General features: G+C 41.3%; 1 protein-coding gene and 1 non-coding gene across 9 annotated transcripts in view; one reads left to right on the top strand and one right to left on the bottom strand.

The window, feature by feature from the left end:
- Positions 1-3,641: 3,641 nt before the first annotated feature.
- On the bottom strand, positions 3,642-3,723 carry TRNAS-CGA. Its single transcript has one exon. It is a non-coding gene; the product is annotated as a tRNA-Ser (tRNA).
- Positions 3,724-6,216: 2,493 nt separating this feature from the next.
- SMARCC2 (SWI/SNF related, matrix associated, actin dependent regulator of chromatin subfamily c member 2) overlaps positions 6,217-19,540 on the top strand; it is a 34,910-nt gene continuing 21,586 nt past the window's right edge. For all 8 annotated transcript variants that reach the window (XM_032208864.1, XM_032208860.1, XM_032208863.1 and 5 more), the window contains exons 1-10: positions 6,217-6,415; positions 9,601-9,720; positions 10,847-10,932; positions 14,625-14,706; positions 14,796-14,888; positions 15,898-15,967; positions 18,049-18,118; positions 18,362-18,437; positions 18,614-18,745; positions 19,206-19,321. In XM_032208864.1, coding sequence (XP_032064755.1) covers positions 6,305-6,415; positions 9,601-9,720; positions 10,847-10,932; positions 14,625-14,706; positions 14,796-14,888; positions 15,898-15,967; positions 18,049-18,118; positions 18,362-18,437; positions 18,614-18,745; positions 19,206-19,321 — 956 coding nt within the window. In that variant the 5' untranslated portion in view covers positions 6,217-6,304. The remainder of the gene's footprint in view (positions 6,416-9,600; positions 9,721-10,846; positions 10,933-14,624; positions 14,707-14,795; positions 14,889-15,897; positions 15,968-18,048; positions 18,119-18,361; positions 18,438-18,613; positions 18,746-19,205; positions 19,322-19,540) is intronic.

The raw sequence follows: 19,540 nt of genomic DNA, 5'->3' as shown, positions 1-19,540 counted from the left end.
TAGCAATAGCAGTTAGACTTATATACCGCTTCATAGGGCTTTCAGCCCTCTCTAAGCGGTTTACAGAGTCAGCATATTGCCCCCAACAATCCGGGTCCTCATTTTATCTACCTAGGAAGGATGGAAGGCTGAGTCAACCTTGAGCCGGTGAGATTTGAACAGCAGAACTGCAGTCAGTTGAAGTAGCCTGCAGTGCTGCATTTAACCACTGCGCCACCTCGGCTCTTCAAAAAATGAAGCAGTTATTGCAATGGCTCTGCTGATTTATTCTGCAGAGAATATATGTGTCCATACTCTTCCCATATATTTCATTTGCCTGCCCAAGAAAAACAGTCAAAGAGCAGTTAACTTATAAGGTCATAGGCATGTTATCTTATATTTATATAGTAGTGTATTTTGCCCTCTGTTGGGAATAATGTTCCTTGCATTTAATCTTTGATGTAGCCCTATTTGTTTTATGCTGTAATCTCAAGTGCAGATTACAGTGCAGATTTCCAAACTTTCTGGTCAAGCTGAGATGTTAAAATTCCTAGGTTTTTTTTTCCTAAGAAAAAAAATAAAAGACTCCAATGATGTTTGTAGCTAGTCATTAAACGCTTCACAGCAGATCAAATAGGTAAAGCTAAATGATAAGTAACTTGTTCAATTACCCACAAATTTTCATTGTAGCCAATCCTCATCTAACTTTGCCTAGCTCTCCCAAGCTGGCACTCTTCATCCTAACCAAGTTGGGTCAACCTGCAAAGCTCCCTGATTTCTTTCATTATTTTCCATAGCCTTCCTCTGCTTTTTCCTCAGACTGTGTCAGTCTTTTCCTCTTTCCTTTCTGCCAGTATTACTTCTGCTGCTTCATCACTGCTAGGTTACGGCTACCTTCCACCTTTACTTTGGATGTCCCCGGAGCCACATGGAGCCTAAAGAAAATAAGGAAAATAATTATTTTCAATTCTCAAAAGCAGCAGGAGTTGATGGTGTCCCTGGGTCCATGAACTGCTATAGATAATAACTCTGCTACTTTCTTGTGTTTAAGCATCGAAATATTTGAACAGATTTAAACAGGGTTGGGGTATTGAGGTGTTGCTGAACTATAGCTCCCGATAATGTAATTAACCATGAATGGCAATGAATGCTGGGAATTGTAGTTCTTCAAAATCTGGAGGGCACAGGTGGTTCAACTCATGCAGTGGCATGTAAAACCAAAAAGCAATGTTAAATACTGTATACCTTAAGATTTTCCAAAAGCGCCAGTTTGGTGTAGTGATTAAGGCACCAGGCTAGAAAATGGGAAACAAGGAGTTCTAGTCTCACATTTGGTATGAACCAGCTGAGTGACTTTAGGTCTCTCAACTCTAGGAAGGAGGCAAGGGCAAACCACTTCTGAAATCTTGCAGAGAAAAAAACTTCCCAAATATTGCTATCATATATGTCCAAAGACCAAGATCTGTACCCAATTCACAGGCAACCCCCCCCCCAATAAAAGCTTCAATTTATCTTCTCTCTCGAGCTGCCTGTACTGTATAATAATAGCTTTGCCCAATGCGACTGGCAAATAGCATTTCATTTTCCAAGGCAGGAAAACAATCCAGGAATTGGGGAAATAAATTTGCCTTCTGTTCCTAGAGAGCCAAACAAGAAATACTTTTCCTAGGGTCAGGCTTGGCCTGGTGTACACACTGCAAACGAGGCAGGCTGTACCCAGAGTATACAAGGGAGTAAACATTAACCCATTCTCCATTGAGGCAGCTTTTCCCCAAAGCCACCACTCTTGGCTTCAACCAGTTTTGGAGGATTGCAGTTTTTAAATTCCAAATGGCTGCTCTTCAGCTTCTCTCTTGAGCAGAGGCCAGACAGGAATTTCCTTTATATTCTCAGCACAGAATAAGCCTCAAGCTGTCCATCCTGAGGCACTGTTCCAAGATGGTTCTCAATAGTCAGCAGGGATCTTCTGGCGATAGTATTTTGGGTGGAATCCAGCAAGGTTCAACTGATGCAAAATGAACACGGTATACCTGAGTTTCCTGACCCGATATTCACCCACTTCAATATTCTGGACTTGGAGTTGGGCAGCTAATTCAAATAAAATTCAAGAGGTAATAACCTCCCTCCTTCTATCACATTGGAAGATATAATTTAGTGACAAGAGCCCGGAGACTTGCAGGGCAACCTGTCTCCTACTATCTTTGTCTGTCCCACAGGAGACTCATGAGGCATGCCTTCTCGGATTTTTTATTCATTTTATTTATTTATTACATTTATTCCACCACTACCCGTCTTACCACGGGGTTACTCTTACCACAATGTAACTTGTTACTTTTGGCTGGAAACCACCTCTCTCCCTATACAACCCGGAGGGCATTAAGATACGGCTCTTCTCTCAGGATATTATGGCTAAGGCAGTGTTGGCAAACCTTTTCGGGATGGAGTGCCGAAAAGGGAGCACGCACGAGTGCACGTGCCGGAAACCGGAAAAACAGCCACATGGTACACATGCACGCGCCGGGAAGATGATCTTCCAGTTTCCGGCACACGCATGTGCATCAGCCACATGGTATTCCAGTTTCTGCCCCCCCTCCCATTGCATGTGTGAAGACCAGCTGGCTGGTGCACGTTTGCCGGAAACCGGAAGATCATCTTCCCAGCACGCGCATGCGCACTGGGCAGCTGCTCTTCTGGTTTCCAGCACTCCCATGTGCTTAAAGACCAGCTGGCCGGTGCAGAACTGGAAGAGCAACAGGCGATGGCTCACGTGCCACGAGATGGCTTTGTGTGCCACTTGTGGCATGCGTGCCGTAAGTTCGCCATCACTAGGCTAAGGTACATGAATTCATCAAACTGGGTGTACACATGGAGTTAATTTGCCCCAGTATGGTGTGCGTGCATGCCATATATTGTATTTTGATACTATTAATCCTTTGTAAACCACCCAGAATTGTCCAGATCTGTGAAAATAGCACCAAAAGGGGTGCTTACAGTCCATTGAAATCCTGTTGCCAATTCCTTAAAAAAAACCTACACTGTGTACTAGGAGATGTCGATGCTTTACCTTTTTTTTTTTTTTTTTTTAACAAAATACAGAGGTGGAGAATTTTCTACAAAGGGAAAGGCGTCAACAACGAGCTCAACTCCTGATCTCTAGATGGGCATATCACGCCCAGACTCTTAAGCATGGCATGGCAAAGTTGTTTGCTGAAATCTCTTCCCTGCTGGGTTTTTTTTTCCTTCTGCAATTGTAGCTACTACAAAAACCAAGCTTAGCCGTCTAGGAAGGATAAAGGCCACCCTTAAGCGAGCTGGCTTCCCGAGTTAAGAATGAAAATGAGAGGCGTAGTAGTCGCTTTCCGTCCACGCCCTGCCTGAACCGACACGATCCTGGTCTACGAAGCGCCTGATCCACCAGCTAGCGAGCTCCGTCAGCGCATGTCCTTTGTTTCTTCAACCGGAACACAGCACACACACGCACACACACCCCAAATAGAGGTCCTTTCACACGGACTGGCTCTCGAAGGCCGGAGCGACTTGCTCTCTCTCGTTCCAGCACGCATCTCCCCCACAATTGCTTTCCAACCGGTCTCTCTCTCTCCCCGCCGCCCCGGAGATCGTCAAAAGCTGTTTGGGATCGCGGGCCATCAAAACGAGATCGTCGTCACGAACAGGATTCGAACCTGTGCGGGGAAACCCCATTGGATTTCGAGTCCAACGCCTTAACCACTCGGCCACCGTGACTCTCGGGCCAGGGCTGCTTGTAGCTTCAGCTAGACAGATCCATCGACAGGCTGGATTGTTTTGGGTTTTTTTTTCTTTCCTTTTTCAGAAAGCGGGGAAGAAAGAAGAGGACGCCGCGGTAGAAACCTTTTTTTCGGGAGGGGAAAGGTGGGAAGGCGAAAAGCTTTCCCGCCAGCCCCACTCAGCGCTCAGCCAAAAGAAAGCACCGATGCTCCCCCCCCCCTTTCTTCCTTATCTCCTTCTCGCCTGCATGGCTCCTCTGCCTGTTTGGCGTAGTCGCAATACGGACTCCATTTTTGAACTTCACTCCCCTGTTCCCGATTAGTCCCTCTTTTAACTTTTCCCCCGCCGTCTTATTCTCCCTTTCCTCAAGCTAACCTGCTCTGATCTCCTGTTTGCAGAAGACTTGAGATCCGCCCCCCCCCCCCCCACAATTGATCCATGTCTAGGAAGCGTGCAATTAGTAGTCAAGAAGAGCTCCTGCGCATGTACAGAGTGCCTTTCTAAACGTGGTACGGTATATCTAAAAGAAACGAGCTGACAATTGACAACGGCTTCTTGTAGTTGAGCCAGAAGATACGCAGATAAAGCGATAAAGGAGGACGTGTTTCGTGTTTGGTGCTAAAACACTTTTGGGGGGGGGATGTGACGTTTTGTACACAAAACCCTGCCCGCAGGCAAGCCTGAGAAGGGGGGGGCATGGAGCTCAAAAGAGGTCCATGAAGGGGAAAATCAGCAAACTAAAGCTAATAAAAATTTATGTTAAGATCGACTATGTCACAGGGGCGACTGGTAGATTTGGCAAGACTCAGTATTGAGCCTGATTTTACAAAAAACCGATAGATTTTGGTGACGTGATTCGCAATTTTGCCAGGAAAAAGGCTAGGAAAGAACCTTTTGTTTCGAAGAATACAAATGCCATTACATCTCAACTATGATAACTGTTAGGAGTTTGTAATCAATCTAGTATTAACTTCGTTACTTATGTATATTGTTTCATTATTGTTTATGTACTAATGGCTATTATCGTTTCTTATTATCTTTTACAGAAGTACTTGTCCACTTTTTAAATATATTTGCAAGTATGTTTGAATGTAATTAATAAATGTACAATTATGACTATTGATTTACGTGTCCATGTGTAGGTGAGGGGCCCCATATTAGTCTTGTTCCAGCACTTAATAATCCTCTCCTGCTGAAAAGGCAGGGAAAGCTCGTGAAAACAAACGGATCTGGGTGCCAAGTCTCACAAAAGCAACTTGACCATGAGCATTTTGACACAACTTGATTGCATTGCACCCAAGGAGACATTTTGGAATCGCAGCCAAAGTTTTCTTGGGATTATCACTCCACAAGCGATTTCCAGCTCTTCTTCTTTTAAAATACCTTACTTGGGATTATCATGTTCCTTCTGGTCAGTTGTCACGCAATCGTTTTCTAAATCAATACTGCATTTCTTTCTTGAGGTGGGAGCAGAAATTCGCCCGTAATCCCTTCCAAACGCGGTCGCCTCAGCTAAGCACAGCAGTTGCCTGTTCTTTCTTCCGCTCTAAAGGGGAGTATCGGAAGAAAGCAAGGATACAAGGTAATAGAATAACACAGTTGGAAGGGACCTTGGAGGTCTTCTAGTCCAACCCCCTGCCTAGGCAGGAAACCCTGTATCAATTCGGACAAATGGATATCGTCTTAAAGACCTCCACTGTTGGGGCATTCATGACTTCTGGAGGCAAATTGTTCCACTGGTTTAATGGATCTCACTGTCAGGAAATTTCTCCTCAGTTCTAAGTTGCTTCTCTCCTTGGTTAGTTTCCATCCATTGCTTCTTGTTCTACCCTCAGGTGCCTTGGACAATAGTTTGATTCCCTCTTCTTTGTGGCAACCCCTGAGATATTGGAACACTGCTGTCATGTCTCCCCCTAGTCCTTCTTTTCATTAAACTAGACATACCCAGTTCTGCAACCGTTCTTCATATCTTTTAGACTCCAGTCCCCTAGTCATCTTTGTTGCTCTTCTCTGCACTCTTTCTAGAGTCTCCATATCTTTTCTACATCGTGGCGACCAAAACTGAATGCCGAATTCCAAGTGTGGCTTTACCAAGGCCTTATAAAGTGGTATTAACTCTTCACGTAATCTTGATTCTATCCTTCTGCTGATGCAGCCTGATACAAAAGTAGGTGGCGCCGATTAAAGTCTAAATTTAAGGAAATGGTCGTGATTTAGCCCTCCTATCTACACACACACAGAGCCCTAGAATTAAAAGCACACAGAAGAAACACGTTCCTTTTATTAAATTAGCGACGGGCTGGAAAGGAAGGCTGTTTTTTCAGCAAAGGCATTTCCCGCCTTCCGCTGCGTGTCAAGACCACCTTCTGCCAGTAGGAGGCGAGCCAAGCCGGCCTAACCCTCAAGCGGCCTGGCTTTCTCCTTTTTTTGGCCGGCAGGGGCCGCTGCTTCCGGGGGTTCGGCAGGGCAGAGCGCTGTCGCGGCCGGCCGGCAGAGGGCGCAGCGAAGCGCTGTCGGCCGTGGTGGCGGCGGGTAGGGGGAAGAGAGCGGCGCGGCCCAGGCCGGCGGCGCTGGGAAAATGGCGGTGCGGAAGAAGGACGGCGGCCCCAACGTCAAGTACTACGAGGCCTCGGACACCGTTAGTCAGTTCGACAGCACGCGGGTCTGGCTGGGCAAGAACTACAAGAAGGTACCGGCCGGGGCCAGGCCTGGGCCTGCCGGTGCTTCTGTCCGCCGTTTAAGGCGACACCTTCTGGAAGCTCCCGGGGGAGGGAAAGGGCGCTTCTCTTCCTCTTCCATTCCCCTCCCGTCGCGGAAGCCAAGCCGCTCGCCATCCTCCTCCTCCCGGGCCGCAGATAACCCACCGCCCCTCCTGTGTTTCCCAGCCCCAGCAAGATGGGCACCTTCGGGGCAGAGGGGAGGGGGAGGAAAGAGGCGGGGGTGGGTGGCGATGATGATGATGATGGCATTGCCAAATTGGGGAGGAGGAGGAGAACCGCGGACTCGAAGAGAGGCGAGATCCCCTCCTGCCCATAGTAGATGATGATGGGGATTTCTGTTGACCCCACCCCAATTACCGGGAGGGTCCTTTGAAACCGCGGCTGCTGCTGCTGCTTCCAAAGTCCCCTTTGCTGCTCCGTCCCGCTTTCCTCTGCCAAAATAAATCATATAGAATAGAATACGAGATAGAATAGCAGATCCTCCCTATTTTTTTTCTTTTTGCAACGATGTCTGGTGGTTTTGCAAATTGCAATGCCAGACTGGTGGCATTAGAGACTGACCTTTTAGCATCGGCTGGTTCCACCTGCTGCCCTATTGTCCTCTGGATGCGAACCCTTCCTTTCCATGGGAACTTTCCTTCCCGTTGACACTTCGGCTTCTTAGAAGCAGCCCATAATTTGACTTCAGGGATTTCTTTCCCAAATTACAATAAGCGTGGCCTTTGGCCTGCAGAGGCGTGCAGGTGGTGAAACGTCTTTCTCTTTTGGGAATGGATGGATGGGGCTGAGCTTGTTCTTATATTTTTTCTAGGAGAAATTCTTTTAATCCTCCCTTAATCGCCTTTGGATATTCAGCCTTTCGCTTTTGTTTTGTTTCTTTAAATGGATCCTTGTTCGCAAAAGGTGGCAGTTTTACATCTGGGCCTCATTCTTGCAAGAGAATTCTTGGTCAGGAAGACAATTTCTTTTGTGCTTTTTTTTTTGCCTGTTCAGTTATTTGCTCCTTTAGTGTTTTCTTTGCAATCTCTAGTCAGGTGAAAGGAGCTGAAAGCCAAAACACTAGTATTAGAATCTGTGGAATTCATTTTATAGACTTGTACACACATATCCATATATCTCTGTCTATAAACAGTATAGAGGGAGGGACTCTGAATCATGTTATTAAGTTTGATAAGAGGCAGGTGAATATACTCCCAGTTGTTCTATATATCCTCAGGTCTCTTCTGTTTTGGTGAGATCAGCCTTTTTGCAAAAGTAGCACAGATTCTTGGTTCTCAGGCTTTTACTTTCAAAGAAAAGGAGAGTGGCTGAATCACCAGGCAACACTTTTTTGGAGTGACAGCTGTGTGTCCTGACAGTTCACCATTTTCCTGGAAAATCATATCTCTTGCCCATTTCCTTTCCCATTTGTATCCTAAACTGATATTACTAAAAATTAGTAACATGCAAGTCCAACAATTGGAAGCTATTATTTTTGCTAAGCAAATTCCAATTAGGCATTTTCCCTGTCAATATACACACATTCCCGTCAGCTGAATGACTTTCATGCATATCCATATTCTACTTATGAAGGAAAGTTGCAGATCCTTGATTTTGCTTAAGGATAATGCAATAGTGCACTGTTATATAACAGTGCCATATAATTGCTATAAGCAATGTTATTTTAAAAACCGATGTTTCCTTAAAATACACTTCTTTTTAACATGTATAGTCCAGTGTATACTTGAACAGAATAAACGTATTTGAATGTGGATGAAATTCTACGTAAATATATACGGAATTAGTTTTTGGTTGTAGTTATATTCAGTATCTGCTTTCTTTCCCATCTCCCAAATTAAAATTATGTCCCTTTTCTTGGAAGAGGAAAAGAAAATGCATCCCATTTTCCCTAACTGACATACTTCCTTAAAAACCAGTAGGATAATAGACAAGGCCACTAAGAAGTAGAATTTTAAGCAGGAGTAATATACTGTATTTTTCAGAGTATAAGACCCACCTTTCCCCCCTAAAAGAGGATGAAAATTTGGGTGCATCTTATACACCGAATGTACACCCACCAGCCCCCACCCTTTGGCCTCTGCTCCCAGCAATTTACCTCTTTGTAGCAAACATTTGCCAGCATTTGCAGTGTCTCCACACTCTGCTAATCAGTCCTAATCCATTGGTATTCTAATGGAGAAGCTGTTCCCACTAACAAATTAGAAGAGAAAAACTTCCTTTCCTGTGACTCCCAAGATTTTGCATCAGAGTCCCCCAGTCCTTGAAGGATATAATTATACAATTAATTTGTAATTGACTCTATATGAAGGATTGCAAAAGAAGAATATGCATATACTTTTATATGACACTGGGTTCTGTTTCTTCATGTTAGGAAGAGATATCTAAAACTTGATATATGAAAGAAATCCTCATTCATCTATTGAAAGATGAAATGAGCATTCAATAACATGAACATCAATGTCAGTAGCATCAATGCCATTGCTTCAGTGGCCATTACATCAATGGCAGTAGCCTCACCAGAGCCCAAAATAATGCCCTTTTAAAAAAAGTAATGCTGTATCCCACATAATCTGATGTAAAATTAGTTTCTAGTAAACTGTGGTATATACTATTCGTATTGTAAAAATATGGCCAGTTTAAATTAAATAAAAAATGTAATCAATAAGGTAGTGAGGTTTTTCATTTTTTTTTGTTAAAGATGCTTATGTTGATAACCAATATCCAGAGTTCTATTGAGAACTTTAAACATTGTATGGCCTCACTAAGATTTCTTAGAAAGTATACTAAGTGTACTATGACTGCAAATTCTAAAAAGGAAAATTCTGGTGCTTTGTATGTAGAACTAGATCTCTCAAGGAGTACTGTTTCTTCCCAATTTTTAATCCTAGCAGGTGAAATGGGATCTAGTTTTAATGTTTTCCTATATTATCCCAAGTTCCCTTTTCTCTATTTCCTTTCTCTTTTAAGATAAAGAAAAAAAGTTCTAATCTTATTTTAGATGAAGAGATAACTCACTGTAAGTAATTTCAAGCCAAAATTGAAGGTGGTGGATGCTTTTTTTGCTACTGCTTGGTTGTGACTTAAAAGAGAAGCTACTAGGAAGGGTTGGGTTGGATTTACCTAAAGTCTCAATTCTTTTGTTTCCCCTCCACAGTACATTCAAGCAGAACCCCCTACCAATAAATCATTATCCAACCTAGTGGTACAGCTGTTGCAGTTCCAAGAGGAGGTATTTGGGAAGCATGTCAGCAATGCACCACTCACAAAATTGCCAGTAAGTGCCAAAGTTGTCTTAATTTTTAAGAAAATAATATTCAGTATTTTGGAAGATAATACTTAGCAGAGGAGTGGTCTCTTGGGTAGACTAATAATATAAGACTTGAGTGATCCATTAGAATCTTCAAAATGTAAGGGCTTTATATAAAAAACTTCCTGTAAATAGGAAATAAGTATGGGGGTTGGTGGTGGTATACCAAACCTTTTAAACTGATGCTATAGAGGTGTTTTATATAAGGAAACATCACCAGACAAAATTTTAAAAAAACAGAGTTTGAAAATAGAATTTGAAATAGAATTTGAAAAATTTGAGGGTTACATTCTGTATAATTTATGGAACAGCTCTGAGATTTTCTACGTAGCATCAAGGGGATTGCAGACACTAACCGTGTATTTTAATTCTAGTTCTTTGTGGAATAGCATAGTGCATAGCTCCTAAGGCAGGCGTAATACATGTTAATGCAGTTATGATACTATTTTTAGAGAAAAATATACTATATATTACTGTGTTCAGACACAGAACAGAACAGAACTGTTTTATATTTTGATCAAGGTTGACAGATTTTTGATGCTAAAAAAATATTTTTGCTGCACTTAGAGTTTGTTTTACATCTTTGCAGTTTAATTTTTAGATTGTTGTGAAAATACTATAGGAAACTAACTTTTCAAGAAGCAACATTTACAGCACAGACCAGATGTCACTTTTGAATCTGAGCTGAACCTTCTCTTCTTTTTTTCCTAGCACATAGTGATTAGCAAAAAGAAAGAAAGAAAAACATTGTGCAAATTCAACTTGCAAAGTGCAAGTTTGTGCAAAGTACAATTGCTTAATTTTTTTAGGCAGAATCAGAGAAGAATCAGAGCCCAGCAATTAAGAAAATAAAATTAATTCTAGACTCCTTGGTTAATGTGGTCCCTGAACATTTTCCTTTCAGTTGTGTTAATTAAGCTTTGGAAAATAAATGCTTCATTTGTTTGAAGAGTAAAAGGCAATAGAAAGGGACAGAAGGGAGGAAAAAGAATGAAAATGTTGAAGAGAGAAAGGGAAAGGAGAAAGAAAGGGAACTTTTTGGAACTGATGACGTTGAATTCACTCCTTGTTTTGCTTCCTCTGCCTGTTATAGATTAAATGTTTCTTAGATTTCAAAGCTGGTGGTGCCCTATGTCACATTCTTGCAGCAGCTTATAAATTCAAGAGTGACCAAGGATGGTAAGCCTTCTATTTATTAATCTCATTATGTGTTATGAAATAATAGCAATCTGTGCTTTTATAGAAGACAGTATAATTTCAAGTAAAAATTAATGATATACATGGGAAATTTTAACATTTTAGAAGAGATTCATTGTACCTGTGTTAAGAGTGTCGCTCGCATTATTGTTTTACAAGTTGAGGTAATTGGCATTTTGGGTTGTAATTGAAACCATGTATTTTGTCTACCTAATGACCACTCTTAGATGTCTTCTGTTATTTACTTTATAGTATGTCTAACCCATTCCCTTCCCTTGGTAGGGCATGTCAAAGTTAATAACCGTGTTTCCCCCAAAATAAGACAGGGTCTTATTTTCTGTTGATCCCTGAAATAAGTGCCTGGCCTTATTTTGGGGGAGGTCTTATTATTTTTGAGGTGCAGGAGGCGGCGAGTGTGGTCATCCATGGCTGCTGCTGTGTTGCAATATTTTGGGGGAGAGCTTATTTTAGCGCATGCGCTCAAAAGCCCGATAGGGTTATTATCCGGGGAGGTCTTATTTTTGGGGAAACGGTAAAAGCCCAGAGTGCAAAATTAAAATAATATTTTTTTTAAAGTCATCAATAAATGACACCCATAGAATTCAACAAATAAACTTAAGTTGAACACACACACACTGAAGTAATATTGCCTTGGTCTGTTTACATAATGTTAGCAAGGATGGGGCTATCCATACCAGTGGGAGAAGGGTATTCCACAAAGCAAAAACTGCCACAGAGAAAGGTTCTGTACCACAGCCCTACAGACCAAGAAATAGACACCATATAGGCTTAAAACTATTTTTCTTAAGATTGATTATATACAGTATGTAGCAGAATTTTGCAAATCTGAATGAGCTTCCCATCCTTCTTTTGTCTTCATGTAAATTTGGGGCCCTGGGGTAGGTTTCTGAGATGCCTTCATAATTTTCCCTCCTTGTTATGGCAATGTTTTACCATAATAGTGGATCTTCCTTCTCTCTTCCAAGGCCATCTTTATTCTATGTGTGGTTTATACCCCATGAATTTCTTGAAGGGAACCTATGAATTTCTTAAGACCCTGTCTTAATGACTAGATCAGACAGGCAAATCCATTTTTTTACAAAGTGGTGCCTGATGTATGTCAGTGCTTCACTGAAAGGGGTATAAAAGTAATGACCACCATTTTGAAGTGGAATTGGAAACCAATTGTCAATCAGTGCAGTGACTTCAGGATAAAAGTTACACTGTCCTGGCAAGGTTATTCTGTCAGGAGTCTAGCTGCTTAATTTTGTACAATCGGTAGCTTCAAGGTCACCTTTGGGAGCAGCCCCACATAAAGCATGTTATAGTAGTCCAATTGAGTGATGACCAGGGAGTATTACAACAGCATCTTGGTCCAAGTGAGGTTGCAATTGGTGCATTAACTGGAGTCACTAAGTTAAAGCAGGCTGCAGGAGAATATCCAAGTCATAAATTGACCACTGCAAGGGAAGTTTGACTCCCTCAAGAGTGACTAGAGTAGTCAGTATTATTAAGTTGTTCAGATATCTGTTGACAAAATTGGCTGGATTAATCTGGGCTTCTTTTGCCCCATTTAGATCCTCTGGGCACTGATTTAGTTCTTCTGAGCCATCTTTGGCTTGGCCCAAATATACCTGTATGCATAACTATATTATTTGCATATTGATGACACTCACCCTGAGCTGCCAAATGACCTCCACCAGTAGTTTCATGTAGATATTAAATAACATGGATGGAAGCACTAAGTTTTGCGGTACTCCATGCTGTAGTCCCCAGGGGTAGGAGTTCTGATTCTCCCAATCATTACCACCGATTAGAACTGAACTCCCACTGAAGTGGGATTGGAACCAGCACAAAGTGTCCCCAACTCTCCACCCTTGCAGGTGATCCAGCAAAGTATCAGGGCCATTGAAGGTGAACAGGAGGTCTAATAGGACCAAGAGTAGTACATGCTCCCCATCTAGCAAATAAAAGTTGTACACCAGATTTTCAGATACTATTTCTGAAATGAGCCCATAAGTTTCCTGTTCCAAAGTAAAGACCAAATCAGGTGTTTGCTTCCCCCTGTACGTTAGAGAGACAATTCCCTGTGACAATCCTGTGGAAGCTATGAATACATGGGTTGCACTGAAATCACCTTTAGGGCATGGAGGTTTTAGTCTTCTAAAACCAAAACCCTTGAGAACTCCTTCAATCCCAACCCCAACAGGAGGTTCAGGAGGTAATTGAGAGCCACAATTAAGCAGTCAATACTTAAGCAACAGCAACTTAGCTTGTGACACAGTGCTTCCTGTCATCACAAGAGTCTCAAAAATTATAGCAACTTTCCTTCTTCCCCAGCTTTAGCATCATAGCTCCTATAAAGCCTAAAATCCAGCCAGTAATAGATGCCAGGTGTATATATTTGAGCAACACCATATCATGGATAGAAGGAATCTTATTTTTTATATCAAGAATAGGAAACCTTTCAATGATTAAGCCTAGTGAAATAAATACACTAAAAAATTAAAACTAATGTGAGAGATAGATTGGGCTGAGAAAAAGTGATTTGTTCAAAATCATCCATTGAAATTTTGGACTTGAACTTCGAACTCTCCAGTACAGTGCTATCTCTACTCTGGCAAATGTGTCTTGTTTGAACAGGGTTATTCTTGTGCCATAGGTTGTAATGGGTAGGGAGATTCTATGACTGCTTTGTTTAGGAGAGTACCGTATTTTTTGGAGTATAAGACACACATTAGTTTTTGGGGAGGAAAACAAGAAAAAAAATCCTGCCTCTGCCTAACAGCATCCATGGTATTCATCTAACTAGTGTCCTTACAGCAAACAGCCAGGTCAGTTTCAGCACGTTATCGCAGCCTGAGTCAGCACAAGCAGCTGATTGACCATTGGATCGGCCTCCCGGAATACCGCCAATCAGCTGTTCCAGGGTGCAGGGATCGCCACAGCACATCACCGCCTCTGTGCATCACGTTTTTGGCTTCCATGCATCACGTTTTTGGCCTCCGCACACTCCATTTTAGACCCATTCAAGACTGCTGGGATCGCCACAGCACATCGCCACCGATCACAACCTCCGCATGTAGCGTTTTCGGCCTCCACACACCCCATTTATGGCTGATTTCAGGCAGCACCACCACCGATTCCCACCACCTGAAACCAGCCAAAAATGCGACACGCGGAGGCCAAAAAATGCAACGCTCGGAGGTGGCAATTGGTGGTGATGTGCTGTGGCGATCCCACAGGTCTAAACCAGTGTGTGCGGAGGCAGAAAACGCAACGGGCGGAGGCCAAAAACAGCTGAAGGATGGGGACCGGCGGGTGGGTGGGGCTTCGGCCACATTCAGTGTATAAGAGGCACCACATTCAGTGTATAAGATGCACCTACTTTTAGAGGTAGAAAAAGTGTGTCATACTCTGAAAATTATGGTATTTTATGATACTGGAATTGCCTGATGCACACTTTCATTTGCTTGAGGAAATAGAAAGAACAGTCTTCATGTAGAAGTCAGTCTGTTATCCAGGATGAATCAAGGTCTGTAATAGCAAATTTGCTCTGTGGCTTCAGACATCAGACTTTGCGAAATGCTTCTATCCTGCCTACTTATAAAATAGGTTTATTTACAAAATATGAATTGTGCTTTTTATTGAAAGCTGTTTTTCTCCCCCAAAAGGCGACGTTTTGATTTCCAGAATCCCTCACGGATGGACCGAAATGTGGAGATGTTCATGACTATTGAAAAATCTCTGGTACAGGTAAAGTGGCCTCTTTTTTTTTTTTTACTCAGTAAACTTTTTTTTATCTTAGCACAAAACACTAATTTTGTCTCTTTTTCCTTTCTCAGAACAATTGTCTGTCCCGTCCTAACATTTATCTGCATCCAGATATTGATCCCAAATTGCAAGCCAAGTTGAAAGACATTGTCAAACGACATCAGGTGGGCAAGATATCAGAACAGCTTAATGAGGGGATGGCAGACCCTAACCCTGACCCTTCCATTCCTCTTGTTATACATTGCAACCTTTGCCCAACTCAGCATCTTGCATATACAATGGGGTTTCAAGTCCCCAAATACCAGCCATTTCCTGTTGTTTACAAACATGGAAGAACATGATGTTTCCAATTGTACTTCAAAATAAGAAATAATGCTGACTCAAAAAGTGAGGTACAACTGTTTTGCTGCTGAATCTCTGAAGAGAGCCCTTAATTACTTTTTTCCTTCTGCGACTGAAGCAACAATTCATCTTATAGTTGCAATTATTCAACATTATTGTATTGCAAAACAGTATATAATTAGCAGCAAATAGGATGGCACCTTAGAAATGAGGTGTTGCTATATGTCAGATACTTTTATAAACTTGCAGTCTGTTAGTTCTTACCTGGCATTTTGATACATAAGTTTGTATATAATTTTGCAGTTTAATTAGCTGAACAACCTCAGAAAGGTACTGGAGCATGCATGCACTGTGTACTCTATTGCATCAGCATGGTTCCTCAGAGGAGTCAGTGACACAAACACTGAACATTCAAGATTGGGAAAGGTATTTAACAGTAAGGACTGTTCCACCCCATGGAATTGTGCTTGATTAGCTGTTAACAATACAATAGTGTTAATGCTATACATGACTCATAGGCTAAATCAGAGCTGGGCAGTGTTCCATGAGCTAGGGAATGCATAAAAGGGTTCCTGAAGGGATGAATTCTGTCATACTGGTAAATGACAAAGGGTAAAGATTTTCAATCTTTTCTAAGATTGTTACCTGTTTTATTTAATGGCTTTGCTAACATGCTGGAAAGCAGGGTTGTCACATTTTGGTTGTATGAACTATTCTTCCATACCACGATCAAAAGGAGCATTGAAGGCATTGAGAAATCATTTTCAGCAGCAGGTGTCCCCTATATGGTTTAAATCTTTTATGTTTCCATGACTTTTTTCTTTCTTTTAGGGAACCATAACTGAAGATAAGAGCAATGCCTCCCATATTGCCTTCCCTGTTCCTGGTAGCTTGGAAGAAGGTAAGATTTCACTTTGATTTGGCCAGAGCAATTACAGAGTTTTGAGTTTAAAATATCTTTCTCAGTGGTTATTGGTTGTGCATAGTTTATGAACAGTGGTTGTTTACATACAACTCTGTTTCTCTTTAAACAAAGTAGTACAGAATGTAATACTACAGTAAATCCTCAATTTAACAGACTTTGAGTAGGCAATTTCTTTGAATAATAAAGACTTCACCTCTATTTGATGGATCAAGATTTAAATTGAGGTTTTACAGCAAATCATGCCATTTATACAAGTCATGTAATTATGCAAATGACATACATTGAGGTAGATTATGTACTTGTGGATCAGTGGTGGGTTTCAAATTTTTTTCAAGCCTACTCTGTGGGTGTGGCCTCCTTTGTGGGAGTGGCTTGCCAGCCATGTGTTTTCTCTCTCTCTCTCTCTCTCTCTCTCTCTCTCTCTCTCTCTCTCTCTCTCTCTCTTTCCTTCCTTTTGTGTCTCTGTCCCTTTTTTCTTTTTTCTTTAATCTCTCTCACTTTTTCTTTCTTTTTTATTTATTTATTTATTCCTGTGTGTGTGTGTGTGTGTGTGTGTGTGTGTGGTGGGTTTCAAAAAAATTTGGAACCTCTTCTGTAGGTGTGGCCTGCTTTCCGGGTCCACTGGTGGAACCTCTTCTAACCGGTTCGGTAGATTTGATGAACCGGTTCTACCGAACTGTTGCGAACTGGTAGGAACCCACCTCTGTTGTGGATTTAATGTATATATCCCTTGCCATAAATAATCTGTTAAATTGAGGGTTTACTGTACTTTTAAAAAACGTTTTCAAGGATTTTGTTTCTACTGGCTTTGTGGGTAAATAGAATAATTGCAATGAAATAAATCCCCTTTTAAAACAGCAGTGATGTTCATAACACCTGTCCATAAAATAGGGAGCCTAAATTGTAGAAAAGGAAAGTGAAAAACTTCCATTCTTTTAAAACTCATTTTTCAGTCTTATTATATCTTTAATGTCTAAGATACGTTACAATTTTTTTCTTTCCATATCTCACAATGTACATTTCTCAGAGTATTTTGTTTTTATTGTTGTTGTTTAGCTTTGTCTCCTAATAATTGTTAGCCATGTCTGATTTAAGGACACTGTATTTTTTTCTTGCTGGCTTATATCTTGAATTTACTTCTAGCTTTTATTTACATTTTTTCTTTGGTTCCCTTATTGTTCATGTCCTCTCTTGTCCATATCTGTTTTCTGTAAATGCTATGATGGTATGTGGAATTTCCCTGTGATTTTATCTTGTAAAGGGCTAGTACAGAAAATTTAAACCACCAAATAATAATAGCATACTATATAGAGTGTGCATAGGGAACAACAGCATCATTATAAATATCAGTCAACTGTATGGAGGGAAGATTGTGAAATGCAGTTCTTGATGCTTAAAAATAATTCCTTAATTTTTTATGGGAATTGGTTGTCTTATATTGCCTAAAGATGTTCTCATAGAAACCTGGCAATCAATAGAGTTGACCTCTTGCACTGTGTCTATTAAGTGGGCATCTGTAGAAAAATCGTATTTCCAGTTAATTCAAAGACCATTATTTCACCAAATAGTAATTCCTTGCTATTATTTTATTTTTTTACTTACTTTAATATGCATTAGAACAGTGATGGCGAACCTTTTAGGCAAAGAGTGCCCAAACCAGAAGGCACGCGCACCAGAGCACCAGAAACCTGATGACCAGCTAGCCAGCGCGCATGCGTGCCTTGGAAACCCAACAACCAGCTGACTGAGCTGGGGCGATGGCACGCGTGCCCACAGAGAGCGCTCAAATGTGCCACCTCTGGCACATGTGCCATAGGTTCACCATCACAGCATTAGAATATTAGATACACACATACAAACAAACACATGGAATCTGAAGATAACTTCTATGCACAATCTGGTTCATAGAGGCATAGTTCTTCATTCTCCTTTTGAAGAATTTGGCCTGTTACTCTTATGAGAACTTCAGAGCAACTTAATGATACATTTGATACATGTGAAATCAAGTGTCAATTATACTTTGGTAATAATCACTCCTATTTTTTTTTTTTTTTTAGAAGAATGGGTTCGTCCAATCATGAAGAGAGACAAACAAGTTCTTCTTCACTGGGGCTACTATCCTGACAGGTTTGCCTCCGTCCTCTATAACTACCTTAGTTTATGGAGAGGAATTCATATGGGTAGTTTTTAGCCACTACTTGTAAATGTAAACTCAATAATGAAAGACTGATTGTGGCGGAGTCTTAATTTTTCCCTTACTGTTATCGTGAAGCAGTATATGTAAATAAATATGAGACTTAACTGATGTGATTGTGGTGTGGGTGAGGTTCTGGAATCGAATCTTTATTCATTATGTGCTTTCTTTTACAGCTATGACACTTGGATTCCAGCCAGTGAAATTGAAGCCCCTGTGGAGGATGCTCCCACACCAGAGAAACCCCGTAAGGTAATGTGATAGGACAGACTTTGGGGTTGGGCCATTGCAGCACTGTCACCGCAGAACTTTAGGATGCTTCTAAAATAACAACTTCCTACTTTTTAATCCAGAAGTGGGAAGTAACTTCTTAGTTTTTTTTCAGTTCAAGTCATCTGGGGATGCTCTTCTCTTCTCCTCACCACCAGGTTCATGCAAAGTGGATCCTAGACACAGATTCTTTTAATGAATGGATGAATGAAGAAGACTATGAGGTCAGTGATGAGAAGAGCCCTGTCTCCAGGAGGAAGAAAATCTCTGCCAAGACGCTCACTGATGAGGTGTGATATTTTTTTTACTAAAGCTTTTAGTCCTTATTCTAAAGGTTATTTGGGCTGAATGTTTTAAAAAAGGAAGGGTCAAGCTCGACCAAAATATTAGTTCTCCCATCTCTGGAATGGGCAAGGGGCAGGGATTACCATGCTATAAGTATGTATATTGAGACTTTCAGCTGGAACACAGACCAATTCTAGTAGATTGTCAAGAACAGTCAGTCTGTTCCAACTGGCTGTTGGGATTTTTACAATAAGTGAGGAATTAGATTGGTCAAACCCAGCAGAGTACTTGTATTTTCTAAATTAATATGTGCAGCATTTATCACAGTTAGGCCCTAGCTCTTAAAAAATCGCATTAATTTTCCTTTGGATATTTAAAAAAATGTTCAGTGATGAGCATTATCAATGTGGTGTAAGGAGGCAATTCAAGGCTGCTGGCAAATTGTGTTGACTTCTCTCTTTCCAGGTTAACAGTCCTGATTCAGACCGAAGGGATAAGAAGGGGGGAAATTATAAAAAGCGGAAACGTTCCCCTTCCCCTTCCCCTACTCCAGAAGCAAAGAAGAAAAATGCGAAGAAAGGGTAAGGAGAGGGATATGTTTTTTTCTTGAATACCTGGATATGAAGCAACTCCCTCAAGTTCCTACCATATTTCTTAAAGTGCCTCATTTCTTAAGAAAAAATTAGCTTGTCCACCTGTCCTATTCCTGAGGGCAAACATAGTTTCTTACAACAGGCTAGCTTGGATTAACCAAGAATAGCGTATCTTCTTTATTTGAAGTCCTTCCCTTGACCTTCAGG

Source organism: Thamnophis elegans, chromosome 2, assembly GCF_009769535.1.
Source record: "Thamnophis elegans isolate rThaEle1 chromosome 2, rThaEle1.pri, whole genome shotgun sequence".
Taxonomy (NCBI): domain Eukaryota; kingdom Metazoa; phylum Chordata; class Lepidosauria; order Squamata; family Colubridae; genus Thamnophis; species Thamnophis elegans.
The sequence above is the reverse complement of the archived record's forward strand: the minus strand, read 5'-3'. Positions and strand labels throughout refer to the sequence as shown.